Consider the following 21,878-nt stretch of genomic DNA (forward strand, 5'->3'; position numbering starts at 1 on the left):
ATTCCTTAAAAAAACCCCACCTCATTACATATGCAGTAAAGTACCTCACATCTACCAGGCAGCTTTACCTCTTTCACTAGGGAAAAGTGTTACATGTGGGGGGAAAGAAGTTTTTTATCAGTTTCTCCAGACTTGCAGCCTCTTTGCAGATGGATGATGACTATCAAAGAAAAAGAACATATTTTTCACCCAGTTATTATATAACAGGCAGTGCTACAGATTGTATGCAATATGGTTCAGAATGCCCCTAAGAAGTCTTTAAACCTGTGTTAAGATCAAAATATTTTTTTATCTGCTCATTAGTAATTCTAGTAGCAGAATGTACTGTTACAGGCAATCATTTCAACCACCAAAAAAGGCTCTGGTGACATGATCAAACAGTTATACAATGATTAATATGGCTTCTACCTAATTTGCATATGCATTAAGAAAAGAAATATCCTCGGAGCCATCTCAGCTACAGTAACAGTGTAACTACCCATTTTCCTACAAGTTCATACATGTGCCAGGAACAACTACACTAAAAAGAAAAGCTCATGCACTTGATTGCTGCAGCTCAACTTTCTGAACAGATAGCACTCACATATCCCCAATAAAAGCATGAAAAACTGTGAGTCTATCCCATTCTTACTGGATTTCAAATCATCAGCTGTAGCCTTCAGAAGAGATAAGGGATGTTTACCAGCTCCTGAGTGGCTTTAACAGATCTGAGCAATTGCTGTACACATAGAGATGTTATGCCCTCTTGGCTCCTCATAGGATTACCCCTTTTCACCAGCTGGCACAGACACATATCCCCATGAAAGATTTGCCTCTGAGTTCAAGCAGAGATTTTAGCACAGTTTCAATGAGGGAAGAGGGCCCCACACTGCAGCTGGATCTGCTCAGGAGAAGCCCTGCCTTCCCCCAGCGACAGGACCGGCCCGCGGCCTCCGCATGGAGGGCCTTCTGGTGAGGTGACCGTCACACTCTGACAGACCCTTCCCACCGCACCATTGCCACAGGGCTCGCAGCGCTGCGCTAGCGGCTATGCTCAAAAAACACAGGTGCAGCAGAAGCATGGAAGGCGTGGCACCGAGCAAGGGACCTAAAGCTTTTAGAAATTTATTGAGGATTATGTCTAATCAGATGAAATAGTTCCTTTGCTATACTCTTCTACTAGTAAATTCTCGACAAATAAATAAATCACACCGAATCTTCCCAACCAGAAAAACACTTCATATCCTAGCACTGACTCTGTCTCTAGAGTATTGCAGAAAGTTTCTTTAGAACAAAGTAGACCAAGAAGCAAGATACACAGATTTCTACTGAAAAATAAATCTAGTTCTCCATAATATTTCTGTGATTTATTCAAACAGAATACAATGGAATTATCACCTTTACAGCTAACCCATCCCAAATCTGAGCCCTTTTCTGTATAGCACTGAATTGTTACTATACTATGGAAAGAGCACGCACTACTGAAATGTACACAGTGAAGGAAAAAAAAAAGTAAAGCTCTTTTTGCCAAAGTAACCATTTTCTCTACTAACGTGTTATCTAGAAAAATAAGGTCCAGGCAATGTCCAAAAAGTGTTCAAGTTTCAATAAATAACTATCAATGCCCCAAGTTTGCACCAGCACAAGAAATATGGAGCATACAGGTTTAGAAAACTATTTTCCTATGACTGAGTCAGCAATGCATTTCAATCTGCTTTAAGATTTACAACAAAAATCATTTCCCTCCAGGATTCGATTTGAAAATCAAAGCCATATAAGAGCACCCACACTGCTGTCTTAACTCTCAATGGCAAATTAAAGCTCTAGAGAAAGACAGTATTTTAGAAAAGGTTCTTTATCAATACCAAGAAAATATACATAGCCATATTATATTTTAAATATATATATACACGCACATCTTTTCAAAAGGTATGACTCTGGCTATTTTTTTTTTAAGTTTGAAAAGCTTATCCATTGCTATACAGTTCAGTAAGGTGTATTAGGAAACACAAGTTTTATATCCCCCATGAAAATAAAGTTGAATCTTTCTGTAAACAGTAATTTTCTTATTTTCGGAAATCTCTACAGACCTCAAGTACTTCACTGAAAAATTAACAACCACCTGCCCCAGAACCACCCACGGAGACCCTCGCTGCTGAATGCGACATCGACAGAACTAGGGAAACGCTTAGCAACACCTGGCTCCCGCAAAAAAACGCCTTCTCCGGGCGCAAATAAATAATAATAATAATTATTAATAATAAAAAAAAATAGTAATAGCAGAAGGGCGGCAGCAGGCGCGCACCTTGACCCCGCGGTGCCCCCGGGCGGGCTGGGGCCGGCGGGGTGTCCCTCCTCAGCAGGCGCTGGTCTCCGGCCCGGCGGCGGCCACCTCGGGGGGAGTCTCCCGCGGCTGGGCGGCGGCGTGAGGAGGAGGAGGATGCCCGGCGGCGTTGATGGGGCAGCCAGAGGAGAGGTGGCTGCGGACACGACCCTGCAGCTGGGTGACCTGGGCGCGGAGGAGGTTGGCGGTGGCGGCCAGCTCGGCGTTCTGCCCCTTGAGGGCCTTCACCTTCTCCTCCAGCCGGGCGATGCGCTCCAGCTTCCGCCGGCGGCACTTGGAGGCGGCGATGCGGTTTCGCAGCCGCTTGCGCTCTGCTTTCAGCCGCTCCTGACTCTCCGCGTCCAGCGGCGACAGCGACGGCGGCGTCGGCGCGCTGCTGCCACCCTCCCCGCCCGCCGACGGCGGCACCTCGGGCACCGTCTGCGGTTCCTCCAGGGACCGCGCCGGAGGCAGCCGGCCGCTTCCCAAACCCGCTGCCCCGAAGGCCAGGCCCGGCGGCGGTGGCGGGGCGGAGGCGGAGGAGTAGGCGCTGCCCGAGGGGCTCAGCGGCCCCGCGGGGTTGAAGCCGCTCAAGTTGGTGTAGACCGCCGGAGGGTCGGCGGCGGCAGCGGCGGGGGCTCCCGGTGGCCCCGGGCGGGCGGTGCAGCAGGGTCCCGGCGCGGAGAGCGGCGGCGGCGCCGCCAGGAGCTGGTTCTGCTTGTGCAGGTCGGCCAGGGCCTTGACGAAGCCGTCGGCAAAACCCTCCTGTTCCTGCGTCACCGGCTGCCGGTAGAGGAACGGCCCCGCCGCCGCCGCTCCGCCGCTCCCCGCCCCGGGTGCCGTCGGCCCTGGGCTGCCCGCGCCCAGCCCCGCGCCCCCCTGGATCAGCAGCTGCTCCAGGTCGGCGGCCGGTGGCAGCTTCAGCAACGGCAGCTCCGCAGCCGACCCCAGTGCGGTCTCCGGGCCGCCTCGGGCTGCCGCCGCCCCGCCGCCGCTCCCCGTCTCCGCGGAGCCCGCAGTAGGCGGCGGGGCGGCGGCGGGCGGCGGCGGCAGCAAGCGCAGAGCCGCCGCGCTGCCGCGGGCGCCGGCAGACGGGCGAAGGGCGAAGGGCCCCGGGAGCGGCGCGGGGGCGGCAGCCGGCAGGTCCCGCTTCTTCCCGGCGCCCAGCAGCAGCTTCTGCCCCGCCGCCGCATCGGCTCCAGGTCCGCCAGCGGTACTGAAACCCGGCAGCGGCACGAAGTCGGGCAGCAGCTCCAGTCCTTCCTCGGGGTAAAACGGCGCCTCCATCTTCACGGCGGATCGCCCGCTACGCCCGCCGCTCATGCTGCCGCCCTCGCCAGCCGCCGGCGGCTCCGGCGCGGGGCGGGCCGAGCTGGGCAGCTGCTCCGCGGGGCCGGCCGCCCTCGGCTGGCAGCGGGGACTAAGCCGCCTCCCGGCGCCGCCGGACCCGCGCCACGCCCCGGGCCGCTGCCCGCCCCGCCGTCGCCGCCTCCCTGCTGCCGCCACCGGCCCACCCCCGCCCACTCCTTCCCCCGCCCGCCGGGCTTGCGCGGAACGGCTTCCCGGTGGGGTGTCCGTGGGGAACCCGCGTTGCTCCTCCCTTTCGGAAACTCGCCCCGCGGCTGCGGTGTGGGAAAGAAGGCAGTGCCGGGGCCGTCGTCCGAGGACGGGGGGCTTTTCTCGGGGCCATTAGTCCGGCCTGGGGACCGGGAGTCCTCAGGAGGAAAGCAAGCAAGGGCATAGCGTGGCGGCTGCTGGGGCAGGTGCCGGTGCATTCGGTCTGTGATAGATGGGCACAGGATAGTGCAGGTGTCGAGGACTAATGATTCTCAACAACACAGTGCTGGAAAGTCTGACGGGAAGTGCTTGGCCATCATGAAAGACTCCAACTAGTAAAACTAAAAGTCACTCAGAAGATAGCCATGAATTTCATGTGGCCTTTTTTTTCCTGGGGAAAAAAAAAAAAAAGTTAAGAAAAAGGATTTGAAACATCCTAGACATATTTCCAACATTTTCAAAATTACTGAAATGTGAACAGCATTTTTCAGTTTGGGGGTTGTATTTATTTGTTATCTTTAGTCAAGACAATTGCCTCTGCCTTTCTCCAAGTTTCTCAAATTCTTATGGGATAAGGAAATTTCTTTCTACTCAGTCGTTTATAAATCTGTTTTGCTTCAGGACACCAATGTGATCCTGACAGAGCTGCTGAAAGCTCTCCTTTAAGTCTTTAAAATCAGCTTGGTGACTGATGGTCTCAGTGGCTCATCTATACATTCACCAGATCTCCTCATCTGTGATGGACCCCCTCAGTTAGGTGTCACCTTCTGCAACCTACTCATGCTTTCATGCTTTCTCCCCAGGCATTTCCTTCCTACATGTCAAGACCATGTGCCTCTTCTCACAGTGTCTAGTGAAGTTTCTGAGTTCTGAATTGCTGAGTTCTGCTCTTAGCACGATCTGTATGGCCATGCTGCTGGCCACCTGTTCATTCCAAAACCAGCAGTGGAGGAGGAAATGGACAGTGATATCAAGTCCAGGACTTTGACTCATAATCCCTCTTCAGGTCCATAGGAGAACTGGAGTCTAGGTGCAATAACTAAGGCCTTGATGACCTTGACTCAAATACTTTGGGGCCCCCAACTCTTACATATGGTGCAAGATCTCTTTTTCAACACAGTCCAGCACCTTCAGTCCCTGCCTGGCTGTGTCACAGGTGTCACTCTCTTCCACTCCATCTCCTGGGTGAACCTTGGACCTGTGTTTCCAGTTCTATTCCTGGCACCATCTCCTGCTGCTCCTGCCTGAATTACTTGGGTGGACCTGGTTCATCACCTCACCGTGTGTGGGTGTGTCCATTAGTGTCTGCCCTGCTCTTGTGCTGGACTCTGTCAAGGCTGGTGAGCCTGGCTCTGGTCACCCCTAGCTCATTTTGCCATGGGACAGCCCAGCTCTTCTGGTTCTTGAGGCTGTGGCAGAATTGCTGCCCAGGAAACTGGCAGCAGGAGGACTCAAGGGAGAAGAAAGCCATCAGGCAAAAGCCAGGGACAGAGGCATTCACATGGATAGGAGAGGAGTAAGCATGTTATTCTTGGTAAGGAAGATAGTGCTAGAAAGAGCTTTTTTTGGTTTCCTTGTCTCTTGGCTGACCTAGCAAGAGAGGCAGCAGAGCTAACAGTGCTCAGCCAACACTGAGTACTGAAAACAGCTCATGCAAGTGGCTTTGTGGAACTATTGCTGAAGCTGCTGTACAGGCTTTTCTGTCATATTCCTGGGCAAGCAAATGGCAGTGACTGGTACCTTCTATCAGCTGGGCAAAGAGAGCTGTCTAGGCAGAGAAGCCATAGTCCCCAAGTTAAGGCAAATAAACCTTCTTTTCTTTCCCTTACAAAGCAAGTGTAGACAGGGAAAGTAGGCTGAGGAGAAAATAATGATCTGTGTGGGGTCAGAGAAAAAGCCATGGAGGTTCATTTGGGTCTGGGGTCACTGTCAGTGAATTTCTAGATATAATGTTACATTTGACTGGGGTGACCCTTAAAGGTAGGTTCCTTTGTCATTCCTATACAAAAATTGTCACTTATGTAGGACGGTTTTAGTTGTTCAAATGCAGAGTTCAAAAGTGAGCCTGCAAAATAGGAACATGTCGAAACTGCTCAAAATAAACTTATTTGTAACAACAAACAGATTTGTTGAGAGACCTATCTACTGTTTGCTGATGCACCTGCAAACTACGTTTAGGCAAATGACACGGAGTTGTTTTACACGTCCTTAATGCAACTGTGTGTTATGGCAACGTGATCTTCCCGTTGTTTTCTTTTGCTTTTCCCCGCCCCTCCTTTTTAAATTTTTTTTTTCTTCTCCCAGAAGAAAGCCAGAACCTCCCGCGGGGCTCACTGCGCTAGCTTCTTCCTGTCCCTGTGACAGCCGTGTTGTGCACACCCATCCGCCCGACCGCAGCCCTGCCTGCCGGCTGGGGCAAGCATCCCCGGCCACAACTTCGGGCATGGCGCGGCTGAAGTAGTCCCTGAGGGGTTCCCCTCGGTGAAGGAACGGCCGCAGTGCAGCCCTCAGTTCCGGGGTTGTGCCTGGCGGGGCCGGAGACGCTGCCTTGCTGTGGATGTGGAGGGGAGCGGCGCACCCCAGACGGTGCCGCATGGGGTGGATGGCGGCGCCTAGCTGCGGGTGCGGGGCGTGGGCGCCGCTGCCCAGCTGTGGGTGCGGACGTGGGCGGAGCACGGCCCCGAAAAGGGGGCGGAGCGGGGGAAAGGAGGCGGCCGGATTGGCGAGCCCGCCGAACAAGGCCCCACCCCCAGCCTGCGCGCCGACGCGCCCAATGGGCGGAGCGCGGTGCGCGCCGCTACCGCGAGAGGTTCCGTTGAAGCTGGTGCCGCCATCTTGGAGTTGGGAGAGGCCGCGCGTCCCGTTCCCGGCCCTCTCCGGAGGACCACGGGCGTGGGGGGGGACTGCGAGAGGCGGGGGAAGCGTGGGCACCCTGCTGTAAATTCGCAGCGCCCCCTCAGCTCGTCCATCCCCACGGAGGCCGCGCCGCGGAGGGCGCGGGGTTGGGCAGGATGGTGCAGTCCTGTTCCGCCTACCGCTGCCGGAACCGATACGACAAAGAGAAGCCCATCTCCTTCCACAAGTGAGCGCGCGCGGAGGCCGGGGCGGGGTCGCGCCAAGGGGCGGGGCCAGCGCGGGACCGCGCGCGCGAGTAGCGCGGGGAGCCGGGAGGGAGCGCGCGCGGGCTCGACGGACGGACAGACAGACAGACAGACAGAGGGACGTGTCTGCTCGCAGCCGCTGAGGGTGGGGTGCCTTGCCCGCCCCTCGCCTCGGCGTCTCCCTGGGGAAAGCCGAGGGACGGAACCCTCTGAGCCGCCTGTTGCAGAGCGAGAGCGGGCTGAAACTTCATTTCCCCCCCCGCCGATGACGGGCAGGAAGGTTTTGGCTCCGGTTATAAAGCTTTCCAGAAAAGTTTAAAGTGCCTCTTGCTTGCAGGTTTCCTCTTACAAGACCCGATCTTTGCAAGAAGTGGGAAGCTGCTGTTAAGAGGAAAAACTTCAAGCCGACCAAGTACAGCAGCATTTGCTCAGAACACTTTACCCCTGATTGCTTTAAGAGGGAATGCAATAACAAGCTCCTAAAAGAGAATGCAGTGCCCACAATATTCTGTTACACTGAACCCGGTGAAAAGGTAAACCCAAAGGACCCATGGCTGCCGGTGTCGGAACATGTTGTGTTTGTCACTGGTTGCAGCGTGGCAGGGCAGTGAGCAGGGAGAGGATGCAGGCTGGGAAGGATGGAGGCTGGCAGGATGCTGGGCCTGTGTACCTGGGGTCACCAGGAGGGCTGTGGAGACTGAAAACACCTCCAACAGCTGTGCTTGTTTTCTCTGAGGCTTTGGAGTACAAAGTGTTGTACAGGCAGACACTGGCTCTGACCTGCTCATGGGTCCATTTAATTCAGCATCCATGTGCTGAATTAAATGGAATGTCAGCAAAGTAAGAAGGTATTGCCCTGGAGTTAAACTGTTCCACAGCAATTCCTGCATATTCGGAGTTTGAGAGCCTTCATTAATGCTTGCAAATGGCACTTACTCTGTTCCCATGGCTGATGGCTACTGCTAGCATTGAAGATGTGGTGGATGTTAACTGTGAAAGTTATCTGGCCTCTTTAAGAGGGCTCTGTGCTTTGGCTTTGCAAAGTGAGCGACAGAACCTCACCTGCACCTGCTCTCTGTCTGTCCTGAGAGCACCTCTGTCTTGCCTTAACATCGTTTTCAAAAGCCATACTGGTCCCTATCTTCTGATGGTAGAGTCTTCTGTGTGAGGTATTCTTCCCTTTGCTGTGCCACTAGAACAATTTACGGTGAGATGCAGGTCACTTATGAGTTCTACTTCTTGATGTAATTACTTCAAGACAAGAATGGAAACGACTGATTTTTAACTCCTTTAAAGGATATAAAACATTTGATCTCTTACTGCTCTGTCATAGAGAAAGTGGCAAAGGAGACAGTGATAGAGTAGGTCTGGGGAGCAAAAGACTTAAATGGGATGAAGTGCACAGAAGAAAACTCAGATTTTTCTTGTTCAGTTTTTCTCTTTATGTACAATATTGGAGTGCTGCAGAAATAAAAAGGCTGCACATTTGAAAAATGAAAAGTGTCTAATAACAGATAAGAGAATATAAACAATATAAACAAGGAGACAGACAACTTACAGGAAAATATAGCTGTGTTTTTTGTTTGATTACACTTCCTTGCTTATCTGTGAAATACACATTTTCTTTGTTGTGTGTAAAATACTTGCAAATTTTTTTACAGTCTGAAAGCTGAATAGGTGTATAGGGTAGTCTGCAAAAGTACTGTTGGTGCAGCAGGATTAGTAGTGAGCCACGTTCCCAATTTCGCTGTCATACCTGGATCTACAAAAACACAGAAGAGTGAGTGCCTTTTAATTCTGAAGGATTTAGTTCTATTTTTATTTATCTCATGGCACTTTTGAATAAACTGCCACATATCTTCAAGTAACAATGTAATAACAGAGAATAATTGTGGTTGTTTTGGAGTTGAATCTACACGGATTTTGAAATACTGGTTTTTATCTTTCGCTTTATGTAATTTGGTATACTTTATTTTTCTTTACTTATGTCTTAGGAGAAGTATTTATTGGCTAGAAGAAATAATTAGAAGTCACTGACAATGTCACAGAGATACCAAAGATCTCTGTTCTCTGTGATAGGTTGTGACAATAATAATTTGTTTATAGAAGTAGCATATGCTCTATGGCTTCAAATAGAAGTCTCTGTGAATTCAGCAGTCCAGCAGTGATCTGATTTTTGCTTTTGTTTCTAGCAAGAATGAGTTTATTTTTGCTAGTTCTACCTTTGCCCTGTAGAGTTTTTTTAATAGAGAAATTTGATATTGACTGCTGATAGGGTCAAGCTCTTTAGAATATTCAATTCTTTAGAATATTCATATGTGAATTAGGTAGGCTAACAGCAGCAGTTTTTTATAACTGAGAAATAAGACTGATAGTTGGCTGATTTTGTACTTTCATGTGATCAGTTATATTCGAGTGCATATTAAACTTCCCTTTAATGCCAATCACCACTTTCCTTCAATACCAGTCACCAAACTGCATTTTCAGTTACTGTCTTCCAAGTGTTGTAGTTTGTATGGTGAACAGGTAGACACCCACACATCTATCTTGCTTGTATGTTAAGTCAAGGAATTTAATGATACAACCTTCAGATGTGATGAGCTTGTGAGGTATTTTGATTGTGAGGACTCTTGGTTGTTCTTAAAATCAATGTTTTCCCTGTCCTTATGTTTTTAATTGTACTTATAGTATTGGCAAAAGGTGGGTAGGTAGAAATTTTTTTCAGTGCCTCTTTTACTGAGACTGTTTTAAGGTTTCTTTTCAATAGGCAATATGCAAGCTCTTTGTTTTCAACAGTGCTTTTTCAATCAACATGTGCACAGAAGCATTTCTGAATTATACTGGATTCCTTTGGGGAAGAAAGAATCTGATGCTCTGCTCTGGCCTATACTAAAATGGCTTGGAATCTGTGTTGTCCTGACCTGTACAAGTGGATCTATCAAGAGCAATGTGATAAAACCTGCAGTTTTATCTGCAAAAAAAAAAAAAACACCCTGCAGTGGAGTTGAGCCAGTTGATATTTTGCTGCTGCCAAAAGGGAGAACTGTTCTTCTTCCTCTCCATTCCATCTGCCAGCTATGCAGTCCTGTTTCTTAACATGACCTGGCAGTGTGAGCTCACAGCCCAGAAAGCCAGAGGTGTCCTGGGCTGTATCCAAAGCAGCATGGCCAGCAGGGCCAGGGAGGGGATTCTTCCCCTCTGCTTTGCTCTGGTGAGACCCCACCTGGAACTCTGCATCCAGCTCTGGGGTCCAAGCACAGGAAGGTCATGAAACTGCTGAAGTGAATCCAGAGGAGGCCAGGAGAATGACCAGTGGGATGGAGCACCCGTCTTAGAGACACAGGCTGAAAACGTTGGGGATGTTCAGCCTGGAGAAGAGAAAGTGGTGTGGAGACCTCATTGCATCTTTCCAGAATCTAAAGGGGGCCTACAAGAAGGCTGGAAAGGGACTTTTTTAAGGGCAGGTAGTGATAGGCCAAGAAGGTATGGCCTTAAGCTGCAGGAGGGCAGGTTTAGATTAGATATTAGGAAAAATTCTCCACTGTGAGCATGGTGAGGCAATGGAACAGGTTGCCCAGAGAAGCTGTGAATGCTCCATCCCCAGAAGTGTTCAAGGGTTGGATGGGACTCTGAGCAATATGGTCTAGTGAAAGATGTCCCTGCCCATGGCAGAGGGGTGTTGACACTGGATGATCTTTAGGGTACCTTCCAACCTAAACCATGCTATAAATCTATGATTCTCACATTTTCCACTTATCAGGGCAGGTGTATGTCATACCTTCTGTTGCATTGCTTCAACATTTAATAATGGGCAGAAAAATTATGCAGCGATAGTGGAAGATTAAATAGCTTCCTGTCATTTTAGGAATTATGTTGGAGCAAAGAGTAAATACCAAGGATGAGAAGGCTGCTTTGCTGTTGAAGAGCTGTTTATTTTGGTTCATGATGTCTCTTTTTACCCAACCCATATGCTGCAGCCCAAAACCAGTAACAGTCCCTCCCAGTTGTTGAGAAGACTGGTCTTACTGTGTCTATCTCTCTGCTCTGCCAGCCTATCAGCCCACTCAGTAGTTAATCCTCATTCTACCTCACCAGAAGACTTGTCTGCTTCTGTTGTGTTTTTGATTAAGTTAGCTGGTAGGTTCAATTACGTAGTGGTATGATGCAGCAGAAAGGAGGAGGGACAAAGGGGAATGGGATAGCAGCAATGAGTTGCTAGGTCATGTGAACTCAGTTTTATGGAACTGCAGTCTGTATTCTTGCTTCTTAGGTAATTCAGAAAACCTATTTAGACATGTGTGCTTGAGTTTCAAAGAGCCCTTAAAATGAAGCTGATTAAAAATATGTCCAGTTGAGAAGCTGGACAAAGCAGGCCCAGAAACATTTGCCAGTTTTGAAAATTGTGTCTTTGAAATTTATTTTATTAATTGAAATCCTGGTGGTTTAGATTATTCTGGGGCTGTAATAAGGGAGTTGTGTTGTAAACAATGTTAAGCATGAAAATGTACATTTTTTTCCTTGTTCTTTCTAGTCTGAAGAATTTGCAGAGCAGCCAGAAGATCCACTGCCACCTCCTCCACCACCGCCACCGCCTCCACCACCACCACCACCACCACCACCAGCAGCTCCAGTACTACCACAATCTCCATCTTCTCCATCTTCTTTTCATTTGTCTCAAATAGATGCCAGATTTGTAGATCCGAGTATTGGATTATTGATGCCCCCTCTCCAGACCCCCAGCAATCTTGCTGTTTTTTGCGATCATAACTACACCATAGAGGATACAGTGCATCAGCGAAAAAGAATTCAACAGCTGGAGGAACAAGTTGAAAAACTGCGGAAGAAACTCAAGACAGCACAACAGCGGTGCCGACGTCAGGAAAGACAAATTGAGAAACTAAGAGAAATTGTTCAGTTTCAGAAAGAAAAAGACATACTGGCAGGAAAAGGCTATGTGATTCTGCCTAATGACTATTTTGAAGTCGTAGAAGTACCTGCCTAGGAGTCACGAACATCAGTTTTCACTTTAGTAGGCCAAGAAATTCAGTTTAAAAATGAAATTCTTTCTAATTCTGTATGTAAGACTTTCCAGAATTCTAAAATAGTAATTAAGCAGTCATACAAATAAGATAATATTTTTTCTTCATTCTCATTTCAGTTTGATATACTTTTAATATATTGAAGATGCAAGTATCTCAAAATTAGAATATGCAATGAATTTTAAAAATATTAATTGCTTCCAGAAGGAAAGGATGCAAGATTGAAGACACATAGAAATTTACTATTTTTACGATGTCTGTCTTATGCTTACAGGGGCCGGGAACTGAATCTGGGTGAGAGTGAAGTTTAGGTGGTTGTACACCTAGTGCTTTGTCAAGACGTCTAATGTTGGCTTTAGTAATCCCCAGTAAGTAGTTTTCACTGATTTTAGAAAGAACAGAATTAGGTCAGCTAACATCTGCAAGTGCTGCAGAAAGATAGATAAGATGCACATTTCAGTCTGGGAAAGCTTCCAACTTTAGTTTGCTATGCATTTGAAACACTGCAAAACGTAATTCCTGGATCCCTTTGGGTAAGGTATGTAAATGAACCTCTTTTTTTGGAGTAACTGTTCATGACAAGAGTGTTTTGAGGGTGATGAGGAGAATTCATTAGCATAGCTAATGAGAGCTGTAGAAGCAGCTTTTGTTTTGAGGGCACTTAAAAGTAATCCAGAATTGCAGAGCTGACCTGAACATGTATGTTACTACACTGTTGGCAGGATCATTAAGACATGTACTGTTTACAGTGACTGCTTGCAAAAGGACACTGGTAATATACAGTCCCAGTATGTTGTAGGGTCATCTTCTCATAAACACTGTAACTAGTGTAGTGTTGTCCTTGGTTTTGAAATTAACTCACATGTCAACCATGTGTAGCTTCAGGAAATGAAGTAAGTTTGTTCTTCATCCAGGCAGTCAGACATTTATGCCTTCACAGTATATGGTGGTTTTATTTCTTTCATTTTTTCACTCCCCAAACAGCATCCACTAAAGGGCAGATAGGGAACTAGACTTTGGAGTTGCTTGGTGCTAGACTGGTTTATAATATCTCAAATGCTGCTGCCTCTTCTTCAGCCTTATTAAGACTCTCTCTAGTAATAGATTTAGCATGACAAGTGCAGCAGTTTGCACTTATTTTCTAAAAATTTATTTAGTAAATGAACTCATTCAAAATAAGAGAAAATGGCTAACCCTAACGTAGGCTTCACAGCTGAAATTCCTGGATATACGAGACAGGAGGAAAATTGGATTTCTCAGTCTATATCAAACTTCTGTGCTATGTGGGTTCTAGCTCTGATGTTAAACAAGCCTTGTTCATGACGGCTTTAAAAGCTTCCCTTAATATCCCGTTAGCATAACATTTTGAAATATTTCAAACCAGTCTTGATGCTTCGGACCTCACTCATGCCATGTGTCTATTTTCCCTACCATTTCATACACTTCAAATGAACAAAAACGCCAATGCTTCCTTTTGTGTACATTTATTATACCTAATTAAAAATTTGAAAAGCAAATGATGTGTTAGATTTTTAATTACTCTCTCTTCTCTTTTCCCGGGATTTTGCCAAAATTGTCTTGATATTTTACATTTTTATTTTCTACTAGTTTCCTTGTTTAGAGGTTGGGTTCCCAAGCCTTGTTGCTGTTACACTTAGTGTTTAAAATTGGTAAAATTCAAAAGTGACAAGGAAAAGATGTTGTAAAAACTGTTGCTATGCTGTTGGCATGTATGCCAGATAGCAGATTGTGTCTGTTTTCTCTGCAGAAAATCCTCTTTTCTTACTCTGCAGGAATTTCAAGTGTGACTTCCTGAGGCACAGGGGATTACTGCAATACCACACTCCCTGCCACCTGTGTCTGCACCCCAACACTTGGTTGTGTACTCCCACTACTACCCTTATGTCCTCCACTTTTCTGGAGGTGACTGAGGTGCTGGCTGCACCCTTCTGTGGGGCACTTCAGCTCACTAAAGCAGCAGGTTTGGCTTGTAGTGGAGAGGTAGCAGAAAGCCAACAGTACTACACCTGATACAAGTTTCCTTCCACCTGGGCCATGCTTCCCTGTTTACCCCCCCACCTTATGCTCTGGCTGCTGTGCTTGTTGGGCCCTTCCTTTGGGTGTTTTAACTTCATAACCCTTCAGGGAAGCAGCTGAACAAAACTAAGTCTGCAAGTTAAATTTTAGATACACTGCAAGATGGCTGGTTGGTGTGTGGAGTCCTTGTGTCTTTAAGCTGTTTGCATTGGTTGATTTACCAGCTGATTTAACAGCTGACTTATAAATGTTTCTTCTGTTGAGGGGGTTGATTGTTCCTTGTCTGGACAGTTTCAGAAGTAATATGCTGAAGAGGGGACTGCTGCTCAGTTGTCTTCCTTTCCTTTTACCAGATGATTTTACTAAGAAGAGATGCAGCCTATTGTGACAACAGGCTTGAATTTTTCCTGCAGCAGCTATTTTTTTTTCTTTCAAAAAAAAAAACCAAAAAACTTGTTAACTCCTTGTTAACTCCTGATGTAGTCATGTCTGTGCTAACTGTGGACTTCAGTAGATGTATGAGGGCTCTCAGTACCACAGAGCTCTGAAGTGGGGAGAAAAGAGTGGTACAGAAACAACTGATTGTCTTTTAGCAATTGACTTTTTTATGTACTACACTGCATCCCTCACTCTTTTACAATCTCTCTTCTGTGGTAGATTAGCAATATAGAAAGAGAAGATGAAGGCTCTCTGCTAGTGGTGAGGCTAGGAAAAGAGTTCTAGCTAATTGGTACAATATGTTCCACCAGCATGTGTTAAAATTTCCTCTCCTTTTGGGATCTGGTACATCCACGCAATCATCTGTTAAAGAGGTCTGCAACAGTTACTGTTTGCATTGGCCACAACTGGTACCTGCATTAGCACTAATTTCTTAAACATCCCTGAAAAGATGTGATTGGGAGTTAAAAAGCAGAGGTTGTAATTGTAGGATGGCATGTGGTTGTTCAAGTGTACATGAAATAGCTGACATTTGTTTAAATGCACTTCACTGGAGCCTATTTTATAAGCTGAATAATTCAAGCAAGTTAGAGAAAATTGGCAAAAATTGGCAAAAAATTTCCATCATTAAATTATAGAAATATTAATCATTAAATTATAGAAATACTTATTTTGAAATGGGCAGATGCTTCAACAGATAGGAATTGGATCCACTTCTAAACAGAAGTTGTATTGCTGAGCAGCAATTGTATCGAAAGAAAACTGGTGGGAAGAGAAGTAAAGAATATGAGATAAAGAGGAGAGACTTTACAGAAGTCAGTTATATCTGATACAAGAACATGCTTATGAAAATACAGCTACTACAGATTGAGTCAAAATCCAGGCTACTCCTTCGCTGCCACTATGCCACTTTGCTTACCTCTCCCTGTTGCCCCAAGTCCCCTTTTGCTGCAGCAGGGTATCTGATCTATGTGTAATGTTTGCTTTTTTTCTTCTTACACCTCTGCAAAGTATTAGATTTCCCTGTCTAAATGGGACTTTTGGACTTTTCAAGCTCAAGAGGTATGTTTTATGGGGAAAAAAATGAATAGCTAAATACTCAAATTACTTCTTGTCATGCTGAGGGAGTTCTCTGTCACCACTTTGTTTACTCCTGCATTTCCAGTTACCATCTTGCTTATGTTGTCATGGAGTTCTCTTGCAGATAAAGAAAGTGCAAAGCAAATCCCACTCTGAATGTAGGAAGAATGAAAGAAAGATAGTTGATTGGGTAAAACTAAAACCTCAACAGCTTTTGAATGCTTTCCAAAGGACTTCTCCTTGTTACTTGCTTCTCTGGATCCAGGCAGTTATTTCTAGTTGCTCTTTTGCTTTCTTGCTTGCTTTCTTTCATGAGATCTGTTTTAGATTTTAGTCTGTAGCATTATCTGTTTCTTGACAGCTTACACCTTCATCAGGTGGCTTTGGTAGGGTGAAATGGGGTGAGCTATAGTCTAATTTTAACCATCAAAACACAATCTGCTTAAGCAGATTGTTGATGACTGCAAGTTCAGGTATGTAACTCCTACTGTTTTAAGCACAGCAGTTTATTTACCATACTCTGCCACAATAATGATTTGTTTATCAATGAAAAAGAGGGTACATGACTCAAAAATATTACAGCAGTTGCTCTTAAGAGATTTCTCTTTGCGCTTGTTCAATGCAAATTTTATCTTCATATAGAGATCTTTGATAGAACTGCAGCAATTTATTCCACAAAATTGGCAGAAGACCTTACAGTGTTACATAGGCTGAAAATAGTTTAAAAGTGAGCAAAAAAATGTGTTGCAAAGTTGCTGTTTAATCCACTCTGACTCACTTGAAACAGTTGCCAAAGAAAGTCATCTTAAATATTGCTAAATTAAAGAAAGCATTTAAATTATTACTGAGAAGGAAAGGTTCAAGTACCTCTCTTAAGAATTGTTACAATACATGTCATAATTAAATAATTAATTAAGTCTGTACAGTCTTGCCACTATTAGTTCATTTAACATTGAATATCAGGCTTTTTGTTGTGCAAAATTAGCAATTGATAATCCTGTAGCTGCCTCCTCCTACTGTAAAGGGCAAATAGATTGTAGAGCCTGGGCTTGCACATTTGGGAACTTGTGAAAAGATTGTCCTCTGCCTCTTAATTGGTTTGAAGTGTCTTTTAGTTAGGGATGAGTATGGAGAATGCAATCAGACCATTCATTGGACTGTTTGTTTGGTTGGTTTGATCGTTGTTGTGGTGGTGGTGCTGGGGGTGGTGGTGGTGTTGTTTTTTTTTGTTTGGTTTTTTTTTTTTTTTGTGGGGTTTTTTTTTGTTTGTTTTTTTTTTTTTTTTGTTGTTTTGTTTGGTTTTTTTTTGTGGTTTGTTTTGTTTGTTGGTTTGGTTTGGTTTTTTTTTTTTTTAATCATAGAGAACTTGAGGAAATCAGGCAGGCTTCCCACTTCCTTTCATTGGATGTATTTAATTGGACGTGACCATTAAAGATGCAGAGTCTGAGGCTGTACTAGTCATCTGTAGGAGAAACGATGCTCCAGTATTTGAGGCCATGAAAGATGTGTGACTTTCTACTGGAAGCTCTTCAATTCAATGACCTGGGACAGGTAATCCAGAAAAAGGAAGAAGTCTTGCCTACAGTAATTGTGTCTTCTTTTGTGTTGGGCTCATTTAGTAGCCTGCAGCCATAGTCCAATATTCTCTAACCAAGTTTTTATGGATATAACCAGGACTTTGATGTAGTAGAATGTTACAGCAATATACTGGAATTGCAGCACAATCACAATATAGCAGCTGCAATATCAGTGGAATCACAATTCAAATACACTCTTCAAATTCCCATTACTGGTCTCTAAATGCTTGGTGTCATGACACTGTGTCCTCACAGTTACTGGGAAGAAACATGCAGGTTACACCCAGCTCAAGCCAGCTACTGTTTTCCAAGCTGATTTTTTGAGTTACCTATTTTCTCTACTTTATATTGGGCTGAGTCACATAAACACTACCCTCCCACATTGGCCTGGTTAGCTCAGGAAAATGTTACTCTCAACTAATTATTTCAGGTAAGGCTGTTTATTTGATTTTAGGACTGAATGATGCAGCTGTATTCCTAAAGAAAAATTTTCTATCCAGTCTCTCCTGTGCTGAGATAATTTCATCTTTCTTTATGACAATTCATTGTTTTTCCTTACATTTTTCCTTCAGCGCATTATTCTTGCCCACCATCTCTGGACATTCCTCCATTGCGGGGGTCAGTCACCCATTCTCATACTTTTCAGGAATCTCACACATGTATTTTGCAGAAAAAGTTAATTTTTTTGTCTTCAGAAAGGAAGAAATTTTCAGGGGCGATACTTTTACTATATTAAGAGGAAGGCTTAAGAAATCCCTAGACTTCCACCTGTACTTACAGGTTTGTGATAATAACCACAGCTGCTCACTCTGAAAGAAGGAAGCTTTGGATGTCTACTTTTACAGTGCAGTCCAAATTTCTTGCCCTTTTTTGGTGTGGTTTGGTTTTTTTCCTTCTTCTTTATTTTGTATTGATAGGATCAGACTCTTCATACTTCAGTGATGCTGATGCTGTCAGGTCCAGAAGAATACCGCCTACATGTAAAGAAAATCTAAAGAAAAAGTTATTCCCAAGCTGGTTGTGAACCAGCAAGGTGGAGTGTTACAACTCTCACAGGAGGTTGTGTGAGCTCAGGCCACAGAGGATGGCCTTACTGATAAATGTTTCATTCTAATTATTTTAAGCTTGATCATGCAGGCTTGTCTCATAGGTGTCCTGAACTGATACATAGTTATATCAAATTATTTTGTCGGGGCGGTTTTAATCTGAGGTATTCTAGGAGTTGATGTCAGAATATTTGTGATATTATGTTGAGGGACTGAAAAAGAATTTGTTTAACAATAAACTCAAATCCTATTGTATGTATATACTTTCAGTTCTTTATTTTTTTCTTTCTAAGTTCAGACAGGAAAATATTTTTACTGTTTACTGTTTTTTGTTTTGGTTTGGTTTTTTTTTGGTTTTTTTTTTTTTTTTTTCCCATGACAATTGCTCAGCGTTTATTTATATGCTCAGCATGGTGAGGAACCGGGCAGGTTCTTTAGTACAGATAATACAGCATGGAAATCTCTTGGTTGTGTATAATAGGAAACATCTATTCCCCCAAGTGAATGCTCATGTAGCTGCTTCAGCTTAAAGAACTCAGCTTGTTTAGAAATTATCTATGTAAAATATAGGCATCCATAAACCACAGTTATAGGATCAGTGGAGTTACCTTTCTTTGATACTGTCATCAGCTGACAAACTCAAGATGTCCTAATGGTAAATCTTCATATAACTGAAAAAATTGTAAATACATATATAATACATTTTACACTCAAATGTTCAGGCAAGCTTATAATAACATTACTTAACCTTATAGTATCACTATGGTGATAACCATCCTTCCATCAATATTGATATTTGCCTCTTGACCTATTATATTTGTATACTAAGGTTTCTAGAACTTAGACTTTTTGATTCATATAATAGCCACCAGGTAATTGACATCTATATGACTTCAGTGATAAGATGTAATGAAATTAAATAAATATCTGCAAATGGTGCTTTCTTGTGTTGTTCACAGTGCTGCCTGGGTTCCAACACCAAATAACAGCCCAGCATCCTTCAACACCTTTTACTCCTTCAGACAGAAGAAATCAGAAGTTTACACATACAGGAAAGGGCATTGTCCTTGCTTGTTTTTCACAGTAGGATTGCCACAAAATCTTGTTGCCTAGTAAATCGATCATCTCTGTGATGAGATATGAGTATAGAAGTAAAACTGTTCTCCCTGCTAGAAATCTTTTATAATATTGAATAGTATATAATTTTCTCTGACTATTCCTTGCGTGCCACTCCTTGCTCATCTACAGCATCACTCTTCTCAACAAAGATTCATCTGTTTTTTTCTACTATTACTATCAGAATTTAAACATCTGTGCTTTCCAACACATTTTCTGATCTTTTGTACATGATAATGAGACACTGACCTACTCAGTTACAGAGCTCGTCAGCAACTGAACAGGAAATTGAATTCAGAAGGTGAGGCAGTAACCTTTTCTTATGGACTGGTAACATTTTCCTATTTCATACTATAAAATGTACCAGAGAGATGAAAATGAAAAAGGCTGTTGGAAACAGCAGTGGAATGAAAAGCATGTCTCTGAAGACTGCTTCAGGTTAATGGATGAGTTTGGCCTGAGGAAAGAGGAGCTTGCTTAATATTTCAATGGATTTCACTATGTGCTTTCAAGCTGAGTTTTGCTTTTATTCTGCTTGCCTCTTGATTCCTATACATAAGAGATGGAAAAGTGAGCTTAGCAATTCCCAGGGGATGCGAGAGCTTTTTGAGCAATGTCCTCACCACTGATGTAGCTTTCCCCCTCCACCCCTCAAAAAAAAAAACTGTAAAAGGCCTGCTAATTAAAAGCCTAACTGAACATTTTGGGCAAAGCTTTGCTGAATCCTGTGAAACCATAATTTCTTTGAATTTCTGAAAAGGAAGTCCACCATGGACTTTTCTCAGCTTCATGCAGAAGAGAGTTTCTGTGGCAGTCTCATTGTCTCAAACAAGACTAAGCAGCATGCTTGGAACAAAATTATGAAGTCATGTAGCTTCAGCTTGCTCATGATGTCACAACAGGAGATGAACTCACAGCAGTGTGGCAGTCTGCTGTGCTGCTGTCAGATCATGGTAAGGTAAAATCCAGCTGCAATGATAAATGGCTATTTACCTGATTAAGTAAGGTGTCTGATAACATTCCTATGCAAACAGTCATCCCCATTACCCATAGAGGAATTAAACTCTGAATTAAACTCTGCAGTCTTTTTATTGCTCCTTTTGATTTCATTGATTATCATGTTGTTTGCACCTGGTGTTAATGCATCAAGCTCTCTGGGATTACTGAAAGCCTCAAAACATTACAAAACATATGAAATCAGGTCTATTGGCTGACTTGCATTGAAAATGATTGTGAGGAGTTGCCACAGTACATACAAGGATGATAATGTGGAGAAGGAGGACAGCAGCCCAGTTTAGTCTGAGGCAGTTAAAAGGTGGTTTTGTGCCTTTGTGAAGTTTAGTGGAGGTGGCATTTGTTCTGTAAACTCTATCGGGGCCATGCCAAGTTGTCTCCTGGCACTCTACCCCATCATCACGCCAGGGACTGGCCCTACACTGGCCTTCTGTTGGAGAACTGTACATCTTCCCAGCCCATTTTTCCTGCACCATGGAAGTAGTCTGCAGAGCATTTTGGCTGTCATCCCGTATGTTCTTCTTCCTCATAATATATACAAATTGTCAGACTCTGTTCCCAGATCAGGGAGTTATTCCAACCCAGCATCAGTTTACTAATAGGTGAAGTTACCTAAATACCTTTAGGTTAATTCTTCTGACAAGACACAGGCAGGCCATTAAAAGTTAGAAGAAATAGGATATTCTGACATGATAGAAAAGGCAAAACTAGTTTTTGCATGTTTTATAGGTAATATCAGTTATGCTTTCTGGTGAGGTGAAGATGTAAACATTTGGTTTTGTATTCAGCTTCTCTAGCTTGTAAGAAGCAAGACAAATGACCAGTATCAAAGGTGTCATCCAGTAGAGACAGCTGTTTAGGTATCAAAACATTCCAGTTTGCTGTTTCATAACTTTAAACTATTTGAGGAACTTGCACAGTTTTAAGATATATTTCTATCTAATGGGTTATACCAAATAATTACCAAATTATATAAAATAATTACAAAACCATTATTAACAAATAATTACAGGACATTCTACTACCTAACATTACTTTCACATCACTTTTGTTATGATTATATATTGCCCAAAGGTTAATTTTTGCAAATTATATGAAAAGCATACTCTGACTTCACTCAGAAACTGTGAGAACATCTGGTACACTATGCTATGTTTACACTCAGATTTAACATCAACTTTTTCCATAGTTCCAGGCTAGTTGATATTACTCAGAACTGTTCTGTTGAGGATATAGGCTATTATCCATACATGTCAAATGCCTTTATTTTTTCTATACTCAATATTCTCAGACATTAAGTCTGAACAGGGTTTTGTTTGTACATATTCATGAGCACGGCTTTGTAAACTCTAACATAGCAAAGCAAATACCTGGAGGTAGACAACAAGGAATTTTAAGCATATAGGTAGACATTCAAGAGGACTATAATGCTTCATATAATAAGTCATTATAGATGGAATATTCTGGAAGTTATGTGAAAGTTAGTTTCTAAGTCTACATTTAAGTGTACTATCTTTGTTTATGAATCAGTGAAAATGGAAGCCCAAAATGTCACAGATGTTCAAAATTAT

At 44.1% G+C, this 21,878-nt stretch overlaps 2 protein-coding genes and 1 long non-coding RNA gene across 3 annotated transcripts; 1 reads left to right on the plus strand and 2 right to left on the minus strand.

Annotated features, from left to right (window-relative positions):
- Positions 1-1,331: 1,331 nt before the first annotated feature.
- LOC128782267 (transcription factor JunD-like) lies at positions 1,332-3,625 on the minus strand. Its single transcript, XM_053932526.1, has one exon. The coding sequence runs from the start codon at positions 3,623-3,625 to the stop codon at positions 2,336-2,338; it is 1,290 nt and encodes a 429-aa protein (XP_053788501.1). The 3' UTR covers positions 1,332-2,335.
- Positions 3,626-6,061: 2,436 nt separating this feature from the next.
- THAP1 (THAP domain containing 1) lies at positions 6,062-13,516 on the plus strand. Its single transcript, XM_053931300.1, has 3 exons — positions 6,062-6,941; positions 7,298-7,493; positions 11,492-13,516. Exons 1-3 carry the CDS (start codon positions 6,871-6,873, stop codon positions 11,960-11,962), a joined length of 738 nt encoding a protein of 245 aa, XP_053787275.1. The 5' UTR covers positions 6,062-6,870; the 3' UTR covers positions 11,963-13,516.
- A 4,148-nt stretch (positions 13,517-17,664) lies between these two features.
- Positions 17,665-20,097, minus strand: LOC128781611 (uncharacterized). Its single transcript, XR_008428436.1, has 4 exons — positions 19,543-20,097; positions 19,228-19,304; positions 18,786-18,848; positions 17,665-18,122 (listed from the first exon to the last, which is right to left on the minus strand). It is a non-coding gene; the product is annotated as an uncharacterized LOC128781611 (long non-coding RNA).
- Positions 20,098-21,878: the final 1,781 nt, after the last annotated feature.

Source organism: Vidua chalybeata, chromosome Z (genome assembly GCF_026979565.1).
Source record: "Vidua chalybeata isolate OUT-0048 chromosome Z, bVidCha1 merged haplotype, whole genome shotgun sequence".
NCBI lineage: Eukaryota > Metazoa > Chordata > Aves > Passeriformes > Viduidae > Vidua > Vidua chalybeata.

What these genes read in the sequence shown, in the direction of transcription:
- THAP1 (XM_053931300.1), top strand. Translation starts at nt 6,871, where the DNA reads ATGGTGCAGTCCTGTTCCGCCTACCGCTGCCGGAACCGATACGACAAA. An exon ending in AAGCCCATCTCCTTCCACAA is followed by an intron (nt 6,942 to 7,297) that starts GTGAGCGCGCGC and finishes TCTTGCTTGCAG; the next exon opens with GTTTCCTCTTACAAGACCCG. An exon ending in ACACTGAACCCGGTGAAAAG is followed by an intron (nt 7,494 to 11,491) that starts GTAAACCCAAAG and finishes TGTTCTTTCTAG; the next exon opens with TCTGAAGAATTTGCAGAGCA.
- LOC128782267 (XM_053932526.1), bottom strand. Translation starts at nt 3,625, where the DNA reads ATGAGCGGCGGGCGTAGCGGGCGATCCGCCGTGAAGATGGAGGCGCCG.